Source organism: Perca fluviatilis, chromosome 8 (assembly GCF_010015445.1).
Source record: "Perca fluviatilis chromosome 8, GENO_Pfluv_1.0, whole genome shotgun sequence".
Classification (NCBI taxonomy): Eukaryota; Metazoa; Chordata; class Actinopteri; order Perciformes; family Percidae; genus Perca; species Perca fluviatilis.
In genome coordinates, this window is record NC_053119.1 from 19,598,879 (window position 1) to 19,623,572 (window position 24,694).

The 24,694-nt window shown below is 38.0% G+C and overlaps 3 protein-coding genes across 7 annotated transcripts; all 3 read left to right on the plus strand.

Annotated features, from left to right (window-relative positions):
• Positions 1 to 874: 874 nt before the first annotated feature.
• On the plus strand, positions 875 to 9,440 carry sqor (sulfide quinone oxidoreductase). Of its 2 annotated transcripts, XM_039808110.1 has the most exons (10): positions 875 to 1,038; positions 1,741 to 1,945; positions 2,152 to 2,322; positions 2,459 to 2,512; positions 2,606 to 2,800; positions 2,898 to 3,107; positions 3,349 to 3,532; positions 7,884 to 7,951; positions 8,074 to 8,252; positions 8,339 to 9,440. In XM_039808110.1, exons 2-10 carry the CDS (start codon positions 1,748 to 1,750, stop codon positions 8,394 to 8,396), a joined length of 1,317 nt encoding a protein of 438 aa, XP_039664044.1. In that variant the 5' UTR covers positions 875 to 1,038; positions 1,741 to 1,747; the 3' UTR covers positions 8,397 to 9,440. The 2 variants fall into 2 exon arrangements, with proteins under 2 accessions (XP_039664044.1, XP_039664045.1); XM_039808111.1 differs by lacking the exon at positions 875 to 1,038 and having other exon boundaries at positions 1,832 to 1,956.
• A 1,076-nt stretch (positions 9,441 to 10,516) lies between these two features.
• Positions 10,517 to 19,183, plus strand: ctdspl2a (CTD (carboxy-terminal domain, RNA polymerase II, polypeptide A) small phosphatase like 2a). 4 transcript variants are annotated; one of them, XM_039808108.1, is made up of 14 exons: positions 10,517 to 10,744; positions 12,997 to 13,208; positions 13,539 to 13,674; positions 13,846 to 13,992; positions 14,127 to 14,339; positions 14,574 to 14,615; positions 15,086 to 15,179; positions 16,140 to 16,251; positions 16,353 to 16,439; positions 16,532 to 16,594; positions 16,704 to 16,783; positions 17,305 to 17,431; positions 17,524 to 17,619; positions 17,937 to 19,183. In XM_039808108.1, the coding sequence occupies exons 2-14, from the start codon at positions 13,020 to 13,022 to the stop codon at positions 18,000 to 18,002; spliced, it is 1,452 nt and encodes a 483-aa protein (XP_039664042.1). In that variant the 5' UTR covers positions 10,517 to 10,744; positions 12,997 to 13,019; the 3' UTR covers positions 18,003 to 19,183. The 4 variants fall into 4 exon arrangements, with proteins under 4 accessions (XP_039664042.1, XP_039664039.1, XP_039664043.1 ...); XM_039808105.1 differs by having other exon boundaries at positions 10,519 to 10,744; positions 14,112 to 14,339; XM_039808106.1 differs by lacking the exon at positions 10,517 to 10,744 and adding an exon at positions 12,387 to 12,737 and having other exon boundaries at positions 14,112 to 14,339.
• A 1,694-nt stretch (positions 19,184 to 20,877) lies between these two features.
• On the plus strand, positions 20,878 to 22,953 carry si:ch73-330k17.3 (IGFBP domain-containing protein). Its single transcript, XM_039809271.1, has 4 exons — positions 20,878 to 21,337; positions 22,221 to 22,308; positions 22,398 to 22,593; positions 22,725 to 22,953. The coding sequence occupies exons 1-4, from the start codon at positions 20,914 to 20,916 to the stop codon at positions 22,782 to 22,784; spliced, it is 768 nt and encodes a 255-aa protein (XP_039665205.1). The 5' UTR covers positions 20,878 to 20,913; the 3' UTR covers positions 22,785 to 22,953.
• Positions 22,954 to 24,694: the final 1,741 nt, after the last annotated feature.

Genomic DNA, 24,694 nt, shown 5'->3' on the forward strand with positions numbered 1-24,694 from the left:
TTTTGCTTCTTTTTTATTTATATTATTGTATGAATTGAACTCTATTCATATACATTCAATACATTGCTATATTAATATCATTTGGTTCCTATTTAAAAAGCTTTATTTTATGTTATATCTAATATTAAATGAAATGGTTAATTGATGTATGATGTAGGTTTTCAAAATAAAAGCCCTAAAATGTCTAATTACGGTTATATTTGAACTCTGATACAGACTGATCTCAAAAGGAAACCTCGAATAGGCCTACTGATTTCACTTCAAGTGACAGCAGAGGACCTTATAGGTTCCTCAGTCAATATCAGAAAATCTGATGTAGGATTTTAAAATAAAAGCCCTTAAAAATGTTTAATTACGGTTATATTTTAACTAATTCAGGCTGATTTGAAAATAACCCTCCAGTTTCCACAGACACATTTCACTTCAGACTCACAGCAGCTCAGAATAACACTCAGAAAATAGAGCAGTCTCACGTTGATTTTCAAAATGTAGGCTACATACAAAAACAATATAGGCATACACACATACTGCACATCATCATCATCAAGTCAAGCCTCTACTGTCAGCATAAATTTACAACATAACTCTTATTTTCTGCTCACTCATTTTCAACTCGTGTCTCTGTTTAATAAACAAACAGGTTAGCAGAGGGTGAGGCTGAGCCTGTGGGAATATAAAACCTGTTGTTCTCATTATAAAGAAATTAAACTGTTCCAAGGACATGCCTAGCTGTTTATTCTTTATGGTACAACAATGGCTCATTCTCCAATAAACCAGAGCACGTTTATCTCCCATCCCGAAATGCTGCTTGGACTAGCCAGCCGCCACTCGCTTTTGATTGGTCGGAGTAATGACTTCAACTCCGCTACGTCCGCCCTCAAAGGGTGGCAACTGCAAGTTCACTACGGGGTAGCTTCAGACAGGTTGTGGAAGTCCTACATTCTTCGCCCAGTCGAATTAGGTTGGACTTAATCCTCCCGGATTTTGTCTAAATTGACGGTCAGACAAACAGTTAAACGGGCAGCAGTGTTGATCAAGGCAAGTATCACACAAGTCTTTTCTTTTTCGACGATACAGTAGGGCTCTGTCAGTTGATTACGCAGCATGCAGCAGCAATGGTTCAGATCAGATTAGCTAGGCTTCACGGAAGAGGATGTAAACACCCCAAATAAATGTAACCTACATCATTATATAATTAGTTACTTGTGCTACGGCTATAGGGTCTCTGGCTTCTGTCAAACTGGCATAGTCTGAAATATGTCAAAGTGAGAATCTCTCACATAAGATAAAGTAGGTGCCCTTATTATGCTGACCTCGTTACTCTACAACTTGTCAAGACAAGTCATATTTGCTCCAGCAGATATTATGGTGTGTTTTGTCGAAATTATCTGGGCTCGATCATCACTTTTTACAATAGCTATGGTGGCAACTAACTTAAAGCTACGTAGATCAATTCATGATCTCATTGTTGTCATACTGCATATCAGAACACTACATTTTTGTAATGCCTAAAATCTACTCCCCATCAAACCCCACTAATTTACAGTATTATTTACAGGTTATTTATAGTACGCATTAATCTAAAAGACAAAACTAGTTCTACTTTCTACCTACTCATAGTCAAAATGTAAATGTGGAGCAGCCAAATGGGAAGTGCATGTTGTTGACAGATTTTGTACTTTTGAGTCCCAGACAGTAATAACTGAATTGTTGCTAACCAAAATGACTTGTTACTTTCAGACACAGAATGGCTGCATTGCATCGTCTGGGGCAGTGCCACTTCACGCGCATTGCTATCTCTCATTTTCACACGAGCAGCCGTGCCTTTGCCAAACAGCACTACAAAATGCTTGTGCTGGGAGGAGGAAGTGGGGGCATTTCAATGAGTGCACGAATGAAGAGGATGATGGGAGCTGAGAATGTGGCTGTTGTGGAGCCCAGTGAGGCAAGGATCTGGTAGATTATGATTATAATTTGTCATACCTTTCTTTGTGTATCACTAGAATACGAAACTACAAATTATGAAATGTGGTGCCTTTCATTCAGCTGTGAATTTATGTTTGCATTTTTATGTTTTAGTCCCTCAGAAACATAATACTATTTTCCACCGTCTTGTAAAGCTGGTGTCTTATAACTTTCCTATTTTTTCAGATGCACTACTATCAGCCAATATGGACCCTGGTTGGTGCTGGTGCAAAAACTTTAATCTCATCCAGTCGTTCCACTGCAAGTGTTATGCCGTCTGGAGTGAAGTGGGTGAAATCTAAAGTTCAGGAAATAAACCCAGACACAAATACTGTACGCACAGACGATGGGTCTGAAGTATGTTCGCTTTAAGAAACCGTTGTTTGACAGTATGTGTATATTGTGTCATCTACTGGCTTGGCAGTGAGTCGTTTTTAAATGATGAGGATTTTAAGTGCATCTAGCCCTACTTAGACTTTCTTTCACATTTCAGATCTCCTATGAGTATTTGATTGTGGCTCTTGGTTTACAACTGCATTTTGAAAAGGTAAAGTAATGCTTTTTTCATTTATAGTAAACTTTCGCAATTGTATATAAATTCAATTGCCTCTAAAAAATTGTGCACTATTCTTATATGTAGATCAAAGGACTGCCAGAAGGATTTGAACATCCAAAGATTGGGTCAAACTACTCAGTCCAAACTGTGGAGAAAACATGGAAAGCACTGCAGGACTTCAAAGAGGGCAATGCTGTGTTCACTTTCCCAAATACTCCTGTGAAATGTGCTGGAGCTCCACAGAAGATCATGTATCTAACAGATGCCTTTCTCAGAAAAGTACTTAATTTTTAGATTGTAATGATAATGTAGTCCATTTTGAAACTATCAAGTGTGGTTCTCTAAAGTAAATGAATATTTTATGTTTATATCCAAGACAGGAAAAAGGGATAAGGCCAATATAATATACAACACATCCCTACCTGTGCTTTTTGGGATCAAGAAATATGCTGACTCATTGTGGGACATTGTGAAACAGCGTGACCTACAAGTGAACCTTAGGCAAAACCTGATTGAAGTGCGGGCAGACAAGAAAGAAGCTGTATTTGAAAATCTTGACAAACCAGGCGAAACCAAAGTGTTTGAGGTAACTGTATTACTGTACTTTACCTCAACAGTGGCTTTTACATAGTAGTATAGTATTGACGGCTTTGTATAATGGACAACCTATTCCATCATGTGACCTCCTTCCGCTTTAATATATATGTCCTGTTATGAACAACCTAATACACTATACATTGTATCTACCTTTGCACCTAAATATATGCCAAATTAGAAAAAGAGACTCCAGTGAAAAATGCTTACACTTTGCTGTTTTTCTTTATTAGTATGAAATGCTTCATGTCACACCACCAATGGGACCCAATTTGGTGATTAAAGGCAGTCCGCTGGCAGATGAGGCTGGCTGGTTGGATATCAACAAAGACCACCTACAACATAAGAGGTATCCCAATGTGTTTGGGATAGGAGACTGTACCAACCTGCCCACAGCCAAAACGGGTGCTGCTGTCGGTAAGTGATTATTGTGTCAGTTTGAACATTGCATCAACCCAACACTGGAATGCACTTTATTGCTGCATACGATTTATACATTTATATCTCTTGTTAACTGCTTGTGGTTCTTGTAATTTGAGAGGTACTTTCCTCAGAACTGTAAGTGTATTTCACAATTACCTATTGCACAAGACTAAAAGCATACACCACGCCTTATGAAACTTTAATGTAGGGACACTTCACATTAGTGTTTGACGATTGTATCATTATCTCAGTTTACCTTTGTGTACCATTAGATTTGACAAAGAAATGTTTTGCACGTGACACAAACAGATGGTGAAAAAGTTTAACCCTCTGTGCCGAGCTAAGTTGAATTTCCTGTTTATGCCAGTTCCTGTCTTGTTAACTGTGGATTAAATGATGGGAAGTTCCTGGCAACTTGGAGGGTTCTAAATCTGTACTTAGCACTTAGCACTTATCACCGTCTGCACAACTGCAATCAGACTGCAGTTAAGGATTTAGCCTAATCATGCTCATCATACATTTAGTTTATTCATGCAAGTTATTTCATGCTAAATGCTTTTTTCATCGTGGAGGATGGTATTTTTAGCCGTACATCTTATCCCTTCTAGACTAGCTCTGTCTACGCCAGTGCTACATACGCGGCTGTAGGGTTGGCAATGTCAATCAATCAATCCATCTAGGCAGTCAATTCTTTTACATAAACGCATTTTCTTTGTTTAACCGCAATTAGTTGCTAACATTAGCTAAGGTCTTTAAGGCGTTTGGCTGGTAATTGTCGATTTTGTTTAGATAGGCCAAATTGTAATTATTGAAGTAGTTATTTGTCAGACTATATAATATTATTATTATTATTATTATTATTATTATTATTATTATTATTATTTAAATTGTTAGTTGTTGGCACTTGACCCTATACATGTTCATAGTAACAACAATGACAGGGGGGGAATACAGTTAGAAAAAATGTTTTATGATGATAAAGAGGAGTTGTTTACTTCAGGCTGTGTGTTTGTGTTATCACATTATCTGGGTCACATAACAGTGATATAACCAAAAGATGTATCCTGGAAATTTGACTGAAAGAGACAGTTATTTTGTTAATTGCAATTATTTCTGAGACAATTAATTGTACAGCAAAATTTAGAATTGTTACAGCTCTAAATCCATCTGTCTTTCATTGGATGCAGAGGTAAATATCCCAACAAATATTGAGTGAGTCCAAAACTTAGCTTCTGAGGTATGTTGTCATGAAATTAATGACTCAATTTCTATCAATCTCAACTTAATGTTAATCTTAAAGCTAATGTTATGTTTTAACATTCTAACCAAAGGATGTTAAAATGCTAACTGAATGCACGTTAACATGAAAGCAACTGAACTAACATGCTGACTTATAATGCAATGCATTAAAGCTACATTGTGTAAGAATTTCTCCCATAGCGGTGAAATTGTATATGACAACCAACTGAATATTACCTTCTAGCTCTTAGTAGCTCCGTCGTTTACTCCATTACGTGAGTTGTGTGCCAGGGAAATCACGACACATATGATTACGTTTATGTTACAAGGTATACGATCCTTTTTCATCATTGACGCGAGGAAAAGTATCCTAGACGTCGTTCTAGCGTTATGCACAACCATGCTATAGTTAGCCAAGCAACTATAAAACTTTGAATTTATACAAATAGGCAGAATTACCTTTTGAGAAGAAAGCAGACAACTTCGGCGTCCCTTTTTAAAATCCTTGCTCCTTATGAGCTCTTTCCATCTTGGAAAAGCCACTCCAATATTAATTTTGGTCTTGTTGCTTTGCCTGTCGTGTTGTCGTTTTAATTCTCTTTTTAACTTCCTTGGTGACTCCGTTATCTTCTCCCCTTCCCTGGCATTCGTCACGGTGCCACTGTGTTTAAAAGCGCGAAAGGCGGAGGTATGTCCCTCTTTGGGTAATGTATTTTAAAGATGGAGGTGCAACATGGCGGCCGTCATTCGAGCGAGTCGCTCATATGTATTCTGCATGGTAGATTCTACGCGTAAGAGAATACTTTGATTAGTTGGTGGAAGTAATTACACTTGAATGAGCACATATTTGTGAAAGAACAAAGGTGTTTTTGCTAAGAATCAACTCAAAAAATTACACAATGGAGCTTTAAGATCAAAGTACAGCTGAGGCTGATGACAGTTGAGCATCATCTTCCCTTGATGCCCTCCTTCAGGGAGCCCCCTATTGATGTCATTTCGTATAGATCAGTTTAAGTTCCAATCAAACCCCTGTCTCATCAAATTAAAAACACATTTTGCAATAATAAACTTCTCCTTCTTTAAATTTTTAAAACAAAAAAGCTTTAGCCAGAATGTAGACCAAATTTACTTTGTTTGTTTTGGTCAGGGCATCTCAGGCATTTGCCCCTCGATTCAAGTGAAGTCATGGTCAACAAAATTTACACGAATTACATGGAATGAATGTTTAGCGGTTGTGTACTTTCTCTTGCGTTGTGTTAAATGATAAAGCACGCTTTCACTATTTGGCTCCAATGCGACGTTAAATTGTTGTACCTGGTATTACGGAATAAAGCTCAGTTCTCCCTCACAGCCAGTCTCACAACCTCAAACTTCTAAGAATGCCAAAACTAATAAAAATGTTGTATTAGTATGATTCAGTGGTTAGCACTGTTGCCTCGCAGTAAGACAATCTTAGGTTCAAATCTACTGGGGACTTCCTGTATAGGCATGACAATTGATGAAGGCCCACTGAGGCGGAATATGTATGGGGCCCAGATGTTTGGGCTACACCGCTGATGTTAAAGCGTAGCTCTCGCCAAAATACAACCTAGGGTCTTTTTGGGAATGTACCCGAGTCAAACTTTTGTTTAAAAGCATAATTAGGATGGAAACGCCAAATGGCCTTTTGAATGGGAGAGCTAGGGGCACTACTATGATGGCATCAAAATCACTATTTTTAAAACACTAAGAAGGCGCGACACAACATGAAACTTTGCTCGAAGTATCACCGGGGGCTCTACACATGAACTCAAGCATTGAGAACATTGTTTGTGTACATAGAGTTTACTAAAAATGGTTTTGAACGACTCACTTTAGCAATTGTTGTTTACGCTATCCACCATCTTGTCAGTCAAAAAGCATAGATTTCCGAATGCGAATGAACGGACTCCATAGGAGGAAATGTCATTCTCCTTTTTCAACTACAAGGTCAATATTGTTTTTCACAAACAACAAAACAACAAATTATCCGTGCATTTATATGGAACTAAGCTTTAGGAGCTTTCCATCTTTACTCTCCTCCCTATTACGTTGCATTCAGAGATCGACTATTTTTGACTGGCTAGATGGACGGCGACCGGAAAAACCAACAGCTACAGTGAGTTGTTAAAACCTTTCTTTTCAGTACTCTCTGTGTACACAAACTATGTTCTAAATGCTTGAGTTCATGTGTAGAGCCCCTGGTGATACTTCGAGCAAAGTTTCACGTTGTGTCGAGTCTTCTTAGTGTTTTGAAAATAGTGATTTTGATGCTATAATAGTAGTGCCCCTAGCTCTCCCATTCAAAAGGCCATTTGACCGAAAACGAGAATATGGTAAATCTTAAAAGTGGCGTTTCCGTCCTAGTTATGCTTTTAAACGAAAGTTTGACTCGGGTACATTCACAAAAAGACCCTAGGTTGCATTTTGGCGAGAGTTACGCTTTAACTTTGCATTTTTTTCCCCTGTTTTCCTCACGATCCACAGTCCTTAAATGTGCCTGTTAGGTAAATTGGTGACTCTAAATTGTCCACGGATGTGAGTGTTTGTATGTGTGTGTGCCTTGCCTCTTGCCTAGAATGTGCTGGGATACGCTCCAGCCCCTGCAACCACACACATGATAAGTGGATAATGAACATGCATGTAGGGATGGGGGAAAAACCTTTACCATTTTCTTTTACACCATCAACTGTCAAACTTTTAAATTATTTGCCACACTAGTGGTAGAGCACCTATAGCTATGTTGCCTCTTCATTTTTTATCCATCCAACAATTTTCCTATCTGCTGTGTATTACTACAGCACCACTGGGCTAACATGTCTGTTAATTTCTATGGCTTGTTCAAGATCCAGACTACATACTGATTCAAGCAGATATTTAGTATGTTCACACTGGAAAAGTGACAAAATTAAGTTAGTATTATTTTTTGTATACTAACTGCTAAAACACTCTACTATGACAGATATTATGTAGTACATATTGTACAGAATTAGTATGTAAGATGGATTTGGGACACAATTTTAGTCTTCTTAATTCCTAAAAAAGAAAATTTACACATAAAAAAAAAAATAATTCTTCTAATTCTCAGCTGCACAGACTGCGATCTTAAATAGAACCATCAGCAAAATACTGAAAAATGAAAAGCCAGATAAGAAGGTAAGTAACACCTCAACCATGATTCATTCTGTTTGAATTTAAAAAATATTAGAACTTCTCTGTTGGAAGTACCCCTATTGAAAAATGTGCAAACACATAATCCGTAACCACCTTGTTTACAGTATGATGGCTACACCTCATGTCCGTTGGTTACAAGCTACAACACAGTGATTCTAGCAGAGTTTGACTACAACGGACAACCACTGGAAACATTCCCCATCAACCAAGCCAAAGAAAGAAGAACCATGTATCACATGAAAGCTGATGTGATGCCTCATCTCTATTGGCATGGGCTTCTACGGTATGTATAAACATAATTAATAACATGTTAATAGTTAGTAGTAATGAAGCATACAACATTTTATTAATGTTCTTCTATTTTCTTAGGGGCCTGTGGGGTGGACCAGGACCATACAGGAAACTCTTTCATCTTGGGATGAAATGAAACCTCACCATCAGTTTGCAAGTAAATAGCTATATTCCCTAAACTATTAGGGAAAGAAGTAGCACATTAAATCCATCATGCTCAAAAAGGGTGGACACATACTGTATGGTGGCTAGTGTGGTGGTAATATGTATGACCTGGACATCATGATTAATCACAACAAGTTTGATGAAGTTATCATGAATATTTAAATATCTAGATTTAGTTAAACCTGCATTAAGTGGTGCATTGATATTACCATGGAATAAAATGACTCTCTGTAATGAGAGAGTAGAAAACACTGAGAATTAACACTCCACTCTGCAGTTCTATGTAGCTTTTAGCTGCTTATATGTCAATCTTTTGGTTCGTTTGACGGCACATTGAGGTCTTGCACTCAATTAAGTCAGTTGGTTTCCCCTCAGTCCCACTGCCTAACTGAAGTTAGCCAGGCTCTTCTTCCCTTCTTGCTGCAGAGTATATAATATAGGTTATGTTGTCCGTTTTACATTGAATAAACTACCCAATTAGTATTTTTTTAATTGGCCATAGCATAAATAAACAATTAAAAATGTTGATGTTTTTGGTATATTACATGATCATTTGTTTTTTTCAGGGATGCTCAACGCTATAGCTGCAATTGTTGTGTTGATAGTATTTCCTAATTACAGTATACAAAATATAGTCTTTTTCAGATTGCTGCACTAACAATTGTGTATATTGACGGAAGTCAGTTATTGTGTATTTTCTTGCCATTTTAGGATCTTAATAGTCTTCAGGTTTGTCTCTAACTTAAATGCTAAAGCATCCAGTTTTTCTTTTTTTTTTTCACAGTACTATGTTAATCATTTGTACGAGTGATTTTCTTTGGGAGTGCTTGACCATTAACATGCAAGTGCTTTTCTTACACTTAAACATCAATGTCAGAAATATAGTTTTGTACATGGTGATTATTTTTCCACAAGTGCTTAACTGAGATATTAAACATCTTGGTGGTTATACAGTCAGTGCAAACTTCATTATTGTATTAATCTTTGATCATTAAAATGAGTGTATACATAAAAACCCAATGTACTGTAATTATGCTATTGAAGTAAAAACTGAAATGTTTGATGAAAAATTATAAATATTTACTCAGTATAGTTTCAACTTTGTTGCACTTTATAATTATACATCCACCAGTGTTACTGAAATATTTAATGTTATATTTGACTTAGTTTTGCTGAGATTCCTGTACAGTATCATTTACTTTTCTGTGGTCCCTGATTAATATGATTACTTTAGGGCTTAGGACACAATCTTTCTGCACAACTGTCAAGAGTCCACATGGTCTGCATTTAAAAATGTAATGTGTACACTCTACTAAATTGGCTGTACATACTGCAGACAAGGTTTACTCTGCCATGGTGCTGGTAGTGGAAAGGGTTCTTGGGAAGTGAATTGCATGTCCGTGCCGATTAACCGCACATTATTTAAATTTTCATTAGCTACAGAAAATTACCATCATTTTACAATATTGTTTAGATTAAAGATTTTTTTTTTCTTTGTCTTGCCTTCCAGGCATCAAAAATTATCAGCAGAGTTTTGGTTATCAGGATTTAGAACCCAGTACATAACAGAGTTGAGCGTGTTGATTGATTACTAGTATTACTGTTATTACTACCCTAGGAAGGCAATTCATTTCACTGTAAGTTGACCGTAGAGCCTGAAACTTGCTTGAGAATTTGCTTTAATGTATTAAAGTTTTCTTAGGCAGCTGAGTGCACAGTCTGTTTCCACAGCTCGACAAAGTTTGCACAGACAGAACTACTCCTAGGCCATTACAGGAAAAAAAAAGACTTACAAAGCACTGTAATGGTGATGAAACAATGTATGCAAAAACGTATTCAAAATGATCAAATCTTCTGGCACTCTTTAAGCAATAAGATGCCAAACTTCAGCTCTGGTCCTTATTTAATGTAACAAGAAATTACAGATAATTTACACATCTATAGGATGCAGTCTATGGTGTTTAACTAATATGTGCACCAGTCTACACTTTATTTATAGCTTCTTTGTAGTCGCACAACAATACCAGCAGGGATAAAGTGTGGTAGTGAGCCTCAGCTGCGCACACGTACCATAGCAATTTTTTTTTCTGTTGACTCCGCCACGTTGGTTCCCCTACGTGTGTCGCATTCCCCTGCGCAACACCAACGTTATGTTTGTGATGAGGCGGGAAATGGCGTCCGCAGACATGTTTGGTCTGTGACTAGCGTAGCTACCGAGCTACAGACACAGCTGGCAACAACCACGGCCCGACCTGTGCCGGTGGCCGCAACGGTCGCGGCCGAGAGCTGCGGCAAGTTTTGAAAAGCTTCAGATCATCAGTAAGTAACAAACAATGTTAACATGTAAACAAAAATAGTTAGCCTGACTGCTGCTAGCTAGCGGCTAACGTTAGCCAACGAAGGGGGCGTAGTCTAATGGCTGAACATAACTATGGAAGCGAACAAAATGACGCGATAGCCAGAGCGCAGCTAGCTAGCTGATGAATAGTTTTATTTTACCGATTAATTAACGGATAGTTTGAATGTTAAACGCATTTGATTACGGCGCACGTGTAGCTAAGACGTGCTGTGGGAACTGACGTGAATAATGTCACGGCCTTGCTTTTGCTGCCATTGGCGTTTTGTTAGCCTGGAAGCTAACTGTAGCCACTTGTGTTAACTAGCCACAAACCCATCTACAGCATCTGGTTTAGTAGCTAGCTAAGTTCTATCTGACGTCGCGGTTAACGTTATATAACAACCGTCAGCGCTGCTGTAAAGCTGCCCGAGCTGAATTAGCAACACGTAGCTAATAAAGCTAAAGCATAATTGACCAAACATGCATACATCACGCGTTTTTACTAAACACCAGCTCAATTTGAACATATTGAAGGCCTCGCGTTTCCGTTTACCATTAATGTTTATCGCTTGCACGCCGCCCACTCCACTGACGGGGCTGCCTGACATTCATTTGGTTTTGACAACTAGTTGTGTTCTAAACTTTGTTTTGTAGTCTTGTTAAATGGCCGTGACAACCAATGGGGAATATGAGTTTATCATAACTGATTTGCTGATCGTCACACTGAATGCACACTCATGCCATATTAGTGAAATAATGATTGAACAGTTTTACTAAATTGGTCTCATGTTGCACACTTCATTTTGATTACTAATATGTAACGTTAATTCGCAGTAGCTACCGGCACACAATTTAACGGCAGGTGACAAACGATAAAGTAATTTCATGTATTTATTATTATTTTGTTTTTCAACTTTCTGTCACTGTTTTGGTGTGGAGGGGGCAAGGAGAGCGTAATTTACATCAGGAGAAAACTCCTGTATTATGGACAGCCCACTGCTCTGAAGCCTGGCATCACCACACAGAAAGCATGCTGTACCATCTTCCATGAGTTCATCTAGAGCTCCCAGACAGCAAGAATGTTTAGTTAGTCTGTTTCTCTCTGCCGTTGTTGTTGTTGTTGTTGTTTTTCACACAGAACCGGTCTGTTTAAGGTTAGTCTCACATTGCCAAACATTCCTCCACAGCGCTGCAGAGAAGGGGCTGGCTAGTCCACACAGCATTCCGGGATATAACTTATATCGATATAACTTATTCTATATCGACGTTTCATTTCTGGGATTGAACACGTTTTTCTCCCATCCGGGATTGTTCAAGTGCTGCTGGAAATTCTGCCGGATGTCCCTCTTTTTAGGCTGGGGGGCCGATTGAAAATCTGCTTAGAAATATTGGATAGGATAGAACACAATGTAATTCTGCTAAAGAAAACACAAATACAATACACATTTTCTATAGGCTCAGTCCAGGGGGAGCCAATCATATTTCAGCGGTGCGGGTGCCACCCCGTGCCCCCCTTCTAGCCCTGCCCCTGGGAGGAATGTTTGTCTAGGTTAAGGTTAACTTTATAGACGTTATAGAGGTTTGCTAAAACAAGCTCTAAAGTTAGCTAATGTCAGCTGTCGGAGCTAATGTTGGGCTGTGACAGAAAACAGCAGAGTGAAACAGACTTTACTTTCGGTTTGTGAGCTCCAGGTGAAGTCGGGAAAGCTGTTGCCGTAGATGTAATGTTACAGTAAAGTAAAAAATCGCTTGACTGCAGTCATCTCTGTAGCCAACCACAACGGAGATGAGGCGCTCTGTTTTTCTGTACTGGTGGGCGTTGTTTTTCCCAAGCAGTTAGCAGCAGACTAGAACACTCGTAGGCATATACAGCCTCTGTCAGGTCCGGAAGAATTGCATCCCCCAGTACCTACTGTAGAAAAACAAGTACCGTCACGTTTTCAGAAATTTGGTTACCCCTATCATCAGCCACAGGTGAGCGGCATATGTAGATCTCGGCGTCACTCTTAATTCATTTAGTTTACACAAATATTTTCATAGAAAATAATGGTAAATTTTCAATAGCTTCTGTTTAATCAACACCAATAAATATTACTACACTGGACAAATATGGCACAGACCTCTTTGCTCTGGAGTTTAGTGCTTCTTATTGAAATATTTGTTTTCTCAAGAGTGAGATAACCTTTTTTATTTTTAAAGCAAGATGTCTTAAGTTTTCTTTCCACCTTGTCAGAATTTTCTATGTGACGTTGGAGCATGATGAGGCTGAGAGTGCGTAAAGCTCCTCAGCAGCCGAACTTAGGCCGTCGAACCCACCTGACCCAGGCTAAACGGAAACACCGTGAAGTGGAGCCATCCCCGGTGAGAGGTCGCGGCAAAATGCAGAAGAATGAAACAGGCCTGTTCTCCACTATAAAGAAATTCATCCGAGGAAATGCTGTCAAGGTGGGCTTACATCAAAATTCACAGCTGCTCTTTCATAATTTAGTTTTTGCTGTTGTAAGATAATGATACACTGTAGGAGCACACACTACTACTACTACTTAAAAGACAATTAAATCAGATTGCATTTATTTTACTTTTTTGGCATGGATAGAGACACAATAGTACCATGATTTAATTGTTATTAAAATATCCTGCCATAACTTTTTACAATGCTACTAATTGTACTTCTCATTATAATAAATTTGAGATTTTCAGATTAAAAGACTAAAAATCCACCACAAAGCTGAAACATGAATGATTTGTAACCTTGATTGGTTTTATTTCTGTCAGGTGGAGCAGGATATCCCTGCAAAGAGGAGTCGTATTGATTGTAATTCTGAGAGCGATCTAATTACATCAACACCACAGACTAGAGGCCTTTCCAACAAAACAGTCTCAAGAGTTTGCCGGAAAAGTCCAAATAAAGGTATTAAAGACCCAGTGAGAAGTGTTATAAAAGAAATGTCTCATTTTGACTACAGCGTAACTGATGACATCTAATACCTTTTTCCAAGTTTACAAAAAAAGAAACATATACAGAAATCTATACAGATATTTTGTTTTTGGGTTGTTATTCAAGAGTTGTTGTTTTTTATAGACACAATGACCTGCAACAGTAAACCCATGAAACCCAACGGTAAACTAGAGGTCCCTGTAGAGGCAGCAAGCAGCCCAACACGCACCACCCTGCTCGGAACCATCTTCTCTCCAGTCTTCAACTTTTTCTCACCAGCAACTAAAACTGGTAATATAAACGAGTCCTTTGATATTCATGTCTAAAAAATATCTAATATTTTGGATTGATAAAAAAAAAAAGAAGTTCCTTTTGTGATATTTGACAAAACTGTACTGTAACGTATTCAGCCACTCCTGGTTCAGACTCTCCTGGCCAAGCGATTGAGGCAGAGGAAATCATGAAGCAGTTGGACATCGAGCCGGCAGAAGAAATACCAAGCAGCACTCTCACATCTACAGAGGGCATCACTCCGTGTCACCCTGCCCCGATATTACCGCACAGGCTTCAGATCACCTCTGATACAACCATAGAAGAAGGAGAAATAGTCACTGAAACTGACATGCCACCATTAACGGGTACGTCCATTCTCACATTAGAGCGTCATGATATGCTTTCAGAAAGCAAATACTAAGTGCAGACAGTTCTTATTTATTTTAACCTGCTTTGATGGCTGGGGTTTACAATAATAGGATGTTTAAATCAAATGAATCGTCTTTTGGACACAGATTTGTAAACATGACACTGCTCTTTGGAAACATATGCTGAACTGTTAACATAGTTGTAACCTCTGCTTTATGATTTAACAATAGAGAGCCAAAGTGAAACTGGAATGTCCAGGTTCTGTTTCAGAAGTAAGGAAACTTCATTCAAAATCTCATTGACCTTTGTAATAACTTGAAAAACTACAACATCCAGCCTTGGAACAGAGCCTTTGTCAACAGTATGTTGTGTGGTTTACTCCCTATGTTTAGATAAGGGTGGCCATTTTTAAAAGAATGATCTTATATTCTATGTGTCAGTTCTTTAGCAGCCTTTTAACAAACATCATTTCTCATAAGCCCTGGTCCATTGTGGATAAACGTATGATTGGTTAATTGTTTAACTTTGGTTTCAACTTCTTATAGCAGATCCTGTAGTGGATGCTGATTTGTGTTAGAATATGGACAGTAGAACTCAGGGTGAGGCTTCATGACAGATGTTGAATGTGAGATTGATTTACAGGATCTAGTGGAACAGAGGTTACCCCGGACGATGACGTCTGCTCTTCATTACTCAAGAACATAATATTTGAAATCCTTTTCCATCTCTCTGCCTTCATCAGCTCCTGGTTGTATGCCAGATGGTGGTTACCCACATGCATTACCTTCAGCTCCTCCAGAAACCTCATATGAAGAGGAATGGGAAGTTTTTGATCCGTAAGTTGATTTTTCAGAAGGTTTAAAACAATAGCTATCTATTTATTTCAAGTTATTCTTAAAAAAAAAAGGAGCTGTAAATTGAGATTGATTTTTGGGTTAAAGTTTCAACTCTGCACCTTTTACAACACCGACTGTGATCGATGTGTAGTCTCACTTCCAAGTAGGGCTGTGCAATTAATTGAATTTCGAAAAATAGTATAATGGAGAAAAAAACAATTATTTTGCCATGATCTGTTTTGCAAGAACACTCTTATTTTGTCTTGTGTTCTGAATGAAACGCGCATGCGCACATCTGCACGCACACATCCGCCCCTCCCGAAGCCAGTCAGGGAGGCAAGTCGTGTGCATATCATCCGCTGGAATTTAAAAACTCAGCGTGAGTAAAGATGGCAGCAGCGTTTGGTGAGCAAAAAAAAGGCAAAACCAACTCAGTTGTCTGGGAACAGCTAACGTTAGCTAACCCTGCGGTCCCTCTGCCTTTTTTTTTTTGCCTTTTTTTTTCCATAATCGAGCAGCCCTACTTCCAAGGTGACATTGCACGTTTGTGTGTGGCCAGAGCTCGCTATAATGTGAAACAACCACTAGATGGCAGCAGAAACGGGCCTCTGTGATGACTTGACACCATGTTTACGCCACCACTGGGCCTCATTGGACTAAAGCTTTTATTTTTTTTTTTTTTTTTTTAGCAGTTCACTTAATTAAATTTACAGTCTTATCTTTTCAGACCCCTGTAGTATGGAAATTGGAGTTGACATTTTTTGTTAATTTAGTGGTGAAAAGACCAACTCAGTGCCCTTACTACTACCCTACTTAACATTTCAGCTGGGATGAACACCATATTTAAAATGTTCCTTGTTTTTAAAGTGTTGCTCTTTGTTGGCACACTCCCTGTTTGTTTTGTTAAATGAGGGTCTTTTTATTTATTTTTTTTTTTCTCCTCTCTTTCTCTGCTTTAAGGTACTTCTTCATCAAGCATGTGCCTCCGCTGACAGAAGAGCAGTTAACACGCAAGCCAGCGTTACCTTTGAAAACCCGCAGCACACCAGAGTTTTCTCTCGTCTTGGATCTCGTAAGCAGTAAACCGTTTATTGTGCTGTATGGCATATTAAAAGTAAATTGACTGTACTGGATTTTTTTTTCTGATTTTCTTTTGTGTTTTTTTGTTGTCAGGACGAAACTCTGGTCCACTGTAGTTTGAATGAGCTAGAAGACGCAGCCCTAACATTCCCTGTGCTTTTTCAAGATGTAATATACCAGGTACTAACTGTTAAATGTCATTCTCTAATCGAACGGTCTCCATTTTCTTGCTGCTGCGATTCAATTTCTTCTGTTGTGTTTGTAATCTGAAGGTGTACGTTCGGCTGAGGCCCTTTTTCCGCGAGTTTCTTGAGCGCATGTCTCAAATGTATGAGGTGAGATGCAACTCTAATTTCCATGAGACTCTAGACAGTATCTGTGTGATCTGACCTGCTCTAAATTGAGATATTACTCATTTATTGCTGCTGTCCATTACAATTTCAGATTATTCTCTTCACGGCTTCAAAGAAAGTGTACGCAGACAAGTTGCTCAACATCCTGGATCCAAAAAAACAGTTGGTCAGGTCAGTGACAACACAAGACTCTGAAACCGCTTTTATAATAAATTATATAGATTTTACAGGATGTGCAACTAACCTAAAGAGTTGACTAGCTTTATTCTACACTCGTAAAAAAAGATAGACGTATAATGTTTGTCAGCCCGACAAAGAAGGCTCGAGCTCTCCGCTTATTTCTTTTCCAACCTTTTAAACATTCTCACAAATAAATGAGAATAAATACATTTGCTGCTTGACACCAAAATGACTTCCTCGTTGGTGTGTTTTGTAATGGATGTTTCCATAGTTCTGTTGCTGTTTTTCAAGTTAATCAAAATGTAACTGTGCTGTCAAATAAATGAGGATAATCACCACACACGTTTTAGTCAATATGACCTTTTTAAATACTCCACTCGGGAGATTATCAGTTTGTTTGTCTTTGTTTGAGCTCAAGAACTTTTTGAAAAGATGTTACTGCATGTTTTAACTAAGGAATATTCTCTCTCTGTGTGTTCTCTGTTTTTTTAATATATATATATTTTTTTTAGACATAGGCTATTTCGTGAGCACTGTGTGTGTGTTCAAGGAAATTATATTAAAGACCTAAACATTCTCGGACGGGATCTTTCCAAGACTATAATAATCGACAACTCTCCCCAAGCCTTTGCCTATCAGGTAAAACTTTTTAGTTTTTTTTAATTAAAAAGCTACGTCTACCAATGTTTCTGTGTCGCTGTGATACTAAAACATAGATGTGTCTTTTGCAGCTTTCCAATGGAATCCCTATTGAGAGCTGGTTTGTGGATAGAAATGACAACGAGCTTCTAAAGCTTGTTCCTTTCCTCGAGAAGCTTGTGGAGTTGGTAAGTATGAAGACCTCGTCTGGTTAGACTGACAGAAACTCTAATGTGACAAAATGTGGGATTGGAGTAGAGCCATTAATAGTTTGTGATCGGCCAGATAGAAACCGATAGTAACGTATCACCACCACCAAAACCCACAACAAAACGTGTACACCGTCAGCACCATGTTGTGGTGACACAATTCATTTGGAATCTGCTGCATGTGACCGATTTAGCGAATTTGCAGTTGAAAAAAGCTGCCTGTAAAAACTTAGCGTCAGTCATCAACACTGAACTGAAAAGTCTGTTTTGATCTTTTCTCTCTCTCTCTATCACAGAATGAAGATGTCAGACCGCACATTCGAGAACAGTTTCGTTTGCACAACCTCCTTCCTCCAGACTGATGACCTCGTGTTCCTCTCTTAGTTCAAGATAGTAACAACATTGGAAAAAAAACTTCCAGAAGAACATATTCAACAGATTTCTCTTTGGCAAACATTGCCATTATTAAAAAAAAAAAGAAGAAAAAAAATGTAATCATGCAAGAAAAATTGAAAGTTTATGTTTGAGTCAAAAAGCCCTGGATGTTTTATATACACACACACACACACACACACACACACACACACACACACACACACACACACACACACACACCAGGTTCAGAACAAACAGACCCGCACACTGCGGCAGACTTTTTGCTCGCTTGTTTTTAGTGCGACTTTGAAGGCGGCTTCCTGGAAGGTATTTTGTCTTTTAAGAACAATTTTTGATTGACAAAACTGAATGTCATGCAGTGTTGGATTATATGGACCCTGGTGGCTTCAGCCTGTCCTTGAATGGCCAGTCAAACCTGTATAATATTCACTCTATTTACTTGTAAATATATGTACATAGATTTTTTTTCTTCAAGGTTTTTAAGGCATTTTATTTTCACTTCAGATTTTAGTATGTATTCTTTGATTCGGTTGCTTTTATAAACCAACAACATGTTAGTGTGTTTTGTTTGAAGTTGTTGATAAACTGCTTTTCTGTTTATGCCTGCATTATTCCTGTGATGCTTTACTCCATTACATGCAGTTGTCTGTAATAAGGTGCAGTTTAAAAAAAGAAAAGTATCTTTTGGAGAAAAATGTTTCTGAAACAATATTTTAAATCTATGTAATGTAAGCTAGACTTGGGTCAACTGAATACAAAGCCATAATGGCTGAATTTTAATTTTGGAGATTTGTATTTGACAGTCCATTCCTGATTATCGTCCTCTTCAATAAGGAGGGGTGGTGGTGGTGGGGGGGGGGGTTCAGGCATCTTGCACTTTGGCATCCAGCCCTTTGTAAGTTGATGTAAAATCTTGTCACTTTTCTATACAGGTGTGTATCACCTCTAATTTGTTATGTGGGGGATGAAATTAAAGCACCAGCAAATTGCCAACATGTTTGCTTTGAAATCTTGTTTTCCAAGACGTCTTGTATGTGGGATCTTTATGATGTAGGAGTCACAGGTTTTGTTGGCTATTGAACGATCACTCCTGTTGTATTCAGTGTTACTCAATGGTTTCCTTGAAAATAAATGATTTTTTATACGACTCAGAGCCTCCTAATTAAAATACACAACATTGGGTATATTTATGAATGAAAATACCTGGTATGTTTGGCCACTGGTAGTTTATAATACCTGGTTGATAGCTCAAACAATGTAGCAACAAACATGTAAGTTAATTATATTTTAAAGAATATCTTAGAAGGTAAGATAGACCTGAACAACTAAAGCTCCTGTGAGTCTTGAGGAAAAACCTGATTGAAGATTGAAGGGTTGAAGATACAACATGTATGTTTGTATGAGTTCCAAGTACTAGGAACTGAAAGCCAATTACGTCTGCGGTGAAAAGGGTCTATTGGGACAAACTACTGAACCCCAAAGTGGTTTCCCTTTGCATTGTTAAACTGTTTAAAAAAAATAATTAATTGCTTTTTTGAACAGACTACTAATATTTTTTTCTGCTGCACATTAGAGTCCACAGTCCTTTAACTGTACAGCAGAAGAGTGACTTTGCACAGCTTCATTCATAAGTTGAACTGGAATGGCTGTAGTGATATATTAGTGGATAGACATCTAATATACAACCATCCCACAGAACCTTAAAAACGGAATACTTTAGAGCCACTCAAATCATTAAAGTATGTTTTAAAAAAACTTTTTTTAATATGGCAACATATGGTGTTTTGGGGTTAACACACTGCCTCTTTATTTCATTTCGTTTTGAAAGCTAATGACATTTTAAACACATTTGACATTTGGTTCATCATTACCACAAAGGAATTATTTCAAAATTGAATCTGTTAAACTATTTTAGAATGTGTAATAAAAAATAAAGCTTTTCTGAAATGTTCTTTACTCATGTGACCTCCAAAGACAGTTGCATATTTTGCAAACAATAAAGATTTTAAGTAGGATAGAAAAAGTATCATAAAGGAAGTCACAATGTAAACAAAGGCATGTGTGGCTCGATTGCCTATTTCAAGTGTAACACTTCTCATCTCAGATTACGACTTTAAAGAATAAAATCTATAATTTCAAGATTGACGACATACATTACAGATATTAGTGACTGTAATGAACCAGATACACTTCTATTTATCTGAGTGTAGTGTTGCCAAATAAGTGTTGTTACTACTTATAAGGCTGCTTAATAAAAAATAAAAAAACAGTGCAAAGCAAGTCATGTTTATATTTAGTTGCTGTTGAAATCACAACAATTATGAAATGTACCTTTTTATGTTGAATAAACTGGTAATTATTTGATCACCTTGCAATCCCATTGTGCCTGCCTGAAATACATAACTGTGATTTTTAAGTTAACTTATTCTCTTCAGCTGCTTTCCGCTCTGTAAAAAAGCCAGATAAAAATAATAGGGCATTTCTATTGAAACCTCCAGTGTAACTTTGTATATTTTATTATGTACACAACCTGTCTGACTTTTTATTTAGAGATACGAAACTTACGAGATGTTCTGATCAGATAACCTGCTTTTGTTCTTTCAAGAAATAGGTCATTACCTGATTGTAGGTGTGCACTGAATTGCCCCTTCCAGAGGTCATTAGACTCCAAATACAAAGGGGGCCAGTCTTCATCAGACTTATCTAACAGGTGTTCAAAAGGAAGAATTATTTCAAAACAAAATCACACTGTTGATAGTGTGAAGATAAGACATGGGGATAATTTACTGTGTATTTAGAGTTAATCCACCCAGTGAAACCCCCCCTGTCCTCGTCTATTGGCTGCTGGTGGGGGGTGGAGGTTGTGGCTCATAAACTATGAAGCCTTACTGGTGTGTTATCCCAGGGGCCGACATGTATATAAAAAGTGCTGCCAGGTGTGCTCACCTCAGTAGAACATTTGGTCGTTCAAGGATGTGGATGCTCTTCTTTGTGAGTGCCTTGTTGGGGGCGTTGGGGTCACAGGAAATGCCTTCTGGAGCATCTCAGCAGCTTCAGGCCCTTCATTGCCCGCCCTGCGAGCGGATACACTGCTCCTCCCGGCGGGCGCTGAAGCTCCAGTGTAAAGGTGGTGTCACAACAGGTGTGTGTGGCTGCTGCCCCGTCTGTGCCAGAGCAGAGGGAGAGACCTGTGGAGGAACATGGGACTACCTGGGCAAGTGTGATAAGGGACTGGTGTGTGTTTACCAGGACTCGGCAGCTGACAAACCAGACCCAGAGCGCATAGGCATCTGTAAAGCAGGTGAGATTATGGTTTATAACCTCAATTAGTAACCAGCAGGTCATGTGATGACCTTTTAATCATTCATTAATATAATATGCCACAGTGAGCCAAATTTAACTAATAACATTAATCACCCATTTCATTTCATTTATATGTAAAAAAAGATGCAGCAATCACAAAAAGGCAATAATATAAAACATGTTGTGATATAAATACTCCATTACAAGCAAACAAGTCCTGTAGTCAAAATGTTAATTAAGTAAAAGTACAGAAGTATTATTGGTGAAATGCACTTTAAGTATAACATATAAAGTACCAATCATGCAGTAGAATTGTTTTTTTTTCTAATAATATATAATTATTACAGATTCATTCAAATATAAGCTGCATTTTAATATTGTAGCTGTTGGAGGGGGAGCTAGTTTTGATTATTTTATATACTGTATTACTGTATTATATATACTGTTTAACCTATAGCAATGCATTATTCTATCACACAAAAAACTGATCATATGTTTTTTTTTAAACTAATATTTTAAACTAATATAATAGCCATGAAATAAATAAAAATAAAAAGAACAAGATTTTCCTATGAAAGTCAGTATCATTTAGTATCATTGTAGTGGGAACGGTGCCAATGTGGTAAATATTGTTTAAGAGCTGTGAAGACTGATAGTGTGGTCAAAGCTGCCTTTGATTCAAAAGTTTCTGCTAACAGTTAAGCCATAATTACACCTCTTATCTCCTCATGGTGGATAGAGTCACCGTTATCGATATTGTATCAGACGTAGTACGAGATTAGAGATGTTAATGCACGGGAAAAGATGTAAATATTAAATTTGATGCATCTAATATGCCTTGTGAATTGTTTCTTATTCCGTGTTTAAAATGTTTTGTGCAGTGATTGAATCGTTGGATCCAGAGAGCTGTCACCCAGAGTGCACCAGGGAATACTGTCAGGCCAACCCCTCGGAAATCTGCGCTGCCAAGTAACTAAAAAAAGCACGAAAGACTTTTTTTCCTTTAATATCTTCTTGTGCTGCATTTCTAACAGAAATCTCAATGTCCTGCTCTGTAGGTCTGTCTCTCTGGAGCAGATAGCATGTCAGGGCTCCTGCCAACACACCTCCTGTTCAAGCTGTCTGCTGCTGAAACTCCCATCATGCCCTCAGACCTGCACCCCGTCCGATTCCTCCTGTCTACACCACTTTGGGAAGTGTGTGCACAATCACCTGACAGCCACTCATAATACTGTATGCCACAACAACCTACAGGTAGGTGGGAGAAAAGCACAAGAAAGCTATGTTAATAACCTGCATTTCTTCATTATGCTGTACTGCCTTAAAGCACTTCAACCGTTAATCTAACACTCTGTGTTTCTTTTCTTCTTTTTTTAACTCTGTAGAGTCATCCTGAGGGGCATTTTCTGTGTTTGGTCCCAGCCTGTTCAAACGCAACAAAGTAACTACCTTTTGTAAAGAGAGGAAATCTTCACGAGTTCATGTAACAAAGTGCAAAAAGGCAGCTATCTATAAACTTTGTGTATAACTTGAATTTTTTTTCCCAACAATCTTATTTTGTATGCAATGTAAACATGAATATAAACATGTAAAACACAATGTATTATTAAAGCATGAGGAATAAAAATGACATGTCATTCTGTACTTTCTTTGGTTTTATTGATCTAGTGGGAACATTGGCCGTGTCTTACCCTTGGTGACTGGATTGACAGCTTACAGTATACCACTTGTTATTAGGGAGCTTGTGTAGTACATTTTAGCATTTGTTTTTACATAGTTTATTGTATGTTTTGTGTATCTTATGTTTAAGCCTGTGTGTGCTCTATATTTTTACCTTCCTGCAAGACACATTTCCCCTCATGGACAAAAAGTTACATTTAATAAGCTTCAAGTCATCAGTACACAAATCCACCTGCTTTGAAAAGTTCTCTATTGAAAATGATCAAACTCCATGTATTTGGTCTCAATTAATCCCACAATGCAACAGTGTATCACACAGTTTTGAAGCATGGCTCTAGAGATGGCCCTATCCGTTTGTCACTTTGGTATACACTGAAATATCTCAACAACTTGGATAGATTACCATGAAACTCAATTGAGACATTCATGCCCCCCCTTAGAATAAATCTTCTGAGTTTTCAAGTAGTACCACCATCAGGTCACAACATTGTGTCCAAAAAATTCCTGCAAAACTAACAACATTCCCATCAGCCTCAGCTGTACTTCATGTTAACTACTAATCAGCAAATGTTAGCATGCTATCATGCTAAACTAAGTTGATGAATAAGGTAACCATTATACCTGCTTAACATCATCACAGCCATTCACAACATTATTGTGAATATTGAACCATGAATGAGTGAACCAGTTTGGACACCTGCATTGGAATAAGTAGAAACAATGCTAACCGGGCAGAGAAATGAAGTGGAATCATTCAGGTACAGCAATTTAGTAAATGTAACCATCATATCAGCCTAGCACTGATCGAATTGTTCCCATTTTGGAGAAGAGAAGCGTCTTGAGTCCCCTCTGGCGTCGCTGCCCCCCTGACAGTTGATGGTTATTGAATAACAGACGGTTTATGAGGCAGCAATAATGAAGCTTGTATGGAAAGGGAATAAAGTGTGGACCAACAATGGGCAGTTTGTTCTGTGTCCTTCAAATGTGAGTTGCTTCTGAAGAGGAGAAGCAGTTTATCTGAAACATTTCACAATAAGGAATCTGCTTTTATACCAAAACAAAGGCCTGCCTTTTCTTTCATCCTCTTTTAACTTTTAACAGTCAGTTGCATCACTAAATTACTGTGATATCTAAATAATACTGTATCTGGTGTTTAATCAGACAGGAGTGTGCAGCTCACTGTCCTGTGTCTGTAATATTAGACAATTATGCTTAAATGAATGAAATAATTGTTAAATACAAGGTACTCTAACTGTTTACAAATCTGGCTTAGACCTACCAGAAAAAATAGATATAATATTTAACGCTAAAACATCACAAACTTTCCTGTTTCCAGGACAGGATCTGTCACCAAAGCAGGCCGCCTCTGTTATCAATCCCATATAGATGTCACTTTTTTTTTTTTTACTGATAAAAACAACGGATAACAAAGGGCCGTCTGTGTGCCAGCGGTAATAAATGTGCCCCTGTCAGAGGAAACCCATGTTCAAGTTTGAATACAACACAAAACAATAGAAAAGTACAACAGACTATTATGAAGGAGTGACCTTCAATAGATTTTGATGTACAGGAAACAGCCGCAGAGCTTTCTCTGAGACATGATTAATCTCTCGGAATATTGTGTAATATTCATTTTAAGTCAACCACTACCACTTTGAAGATTTTTTTTAAATTT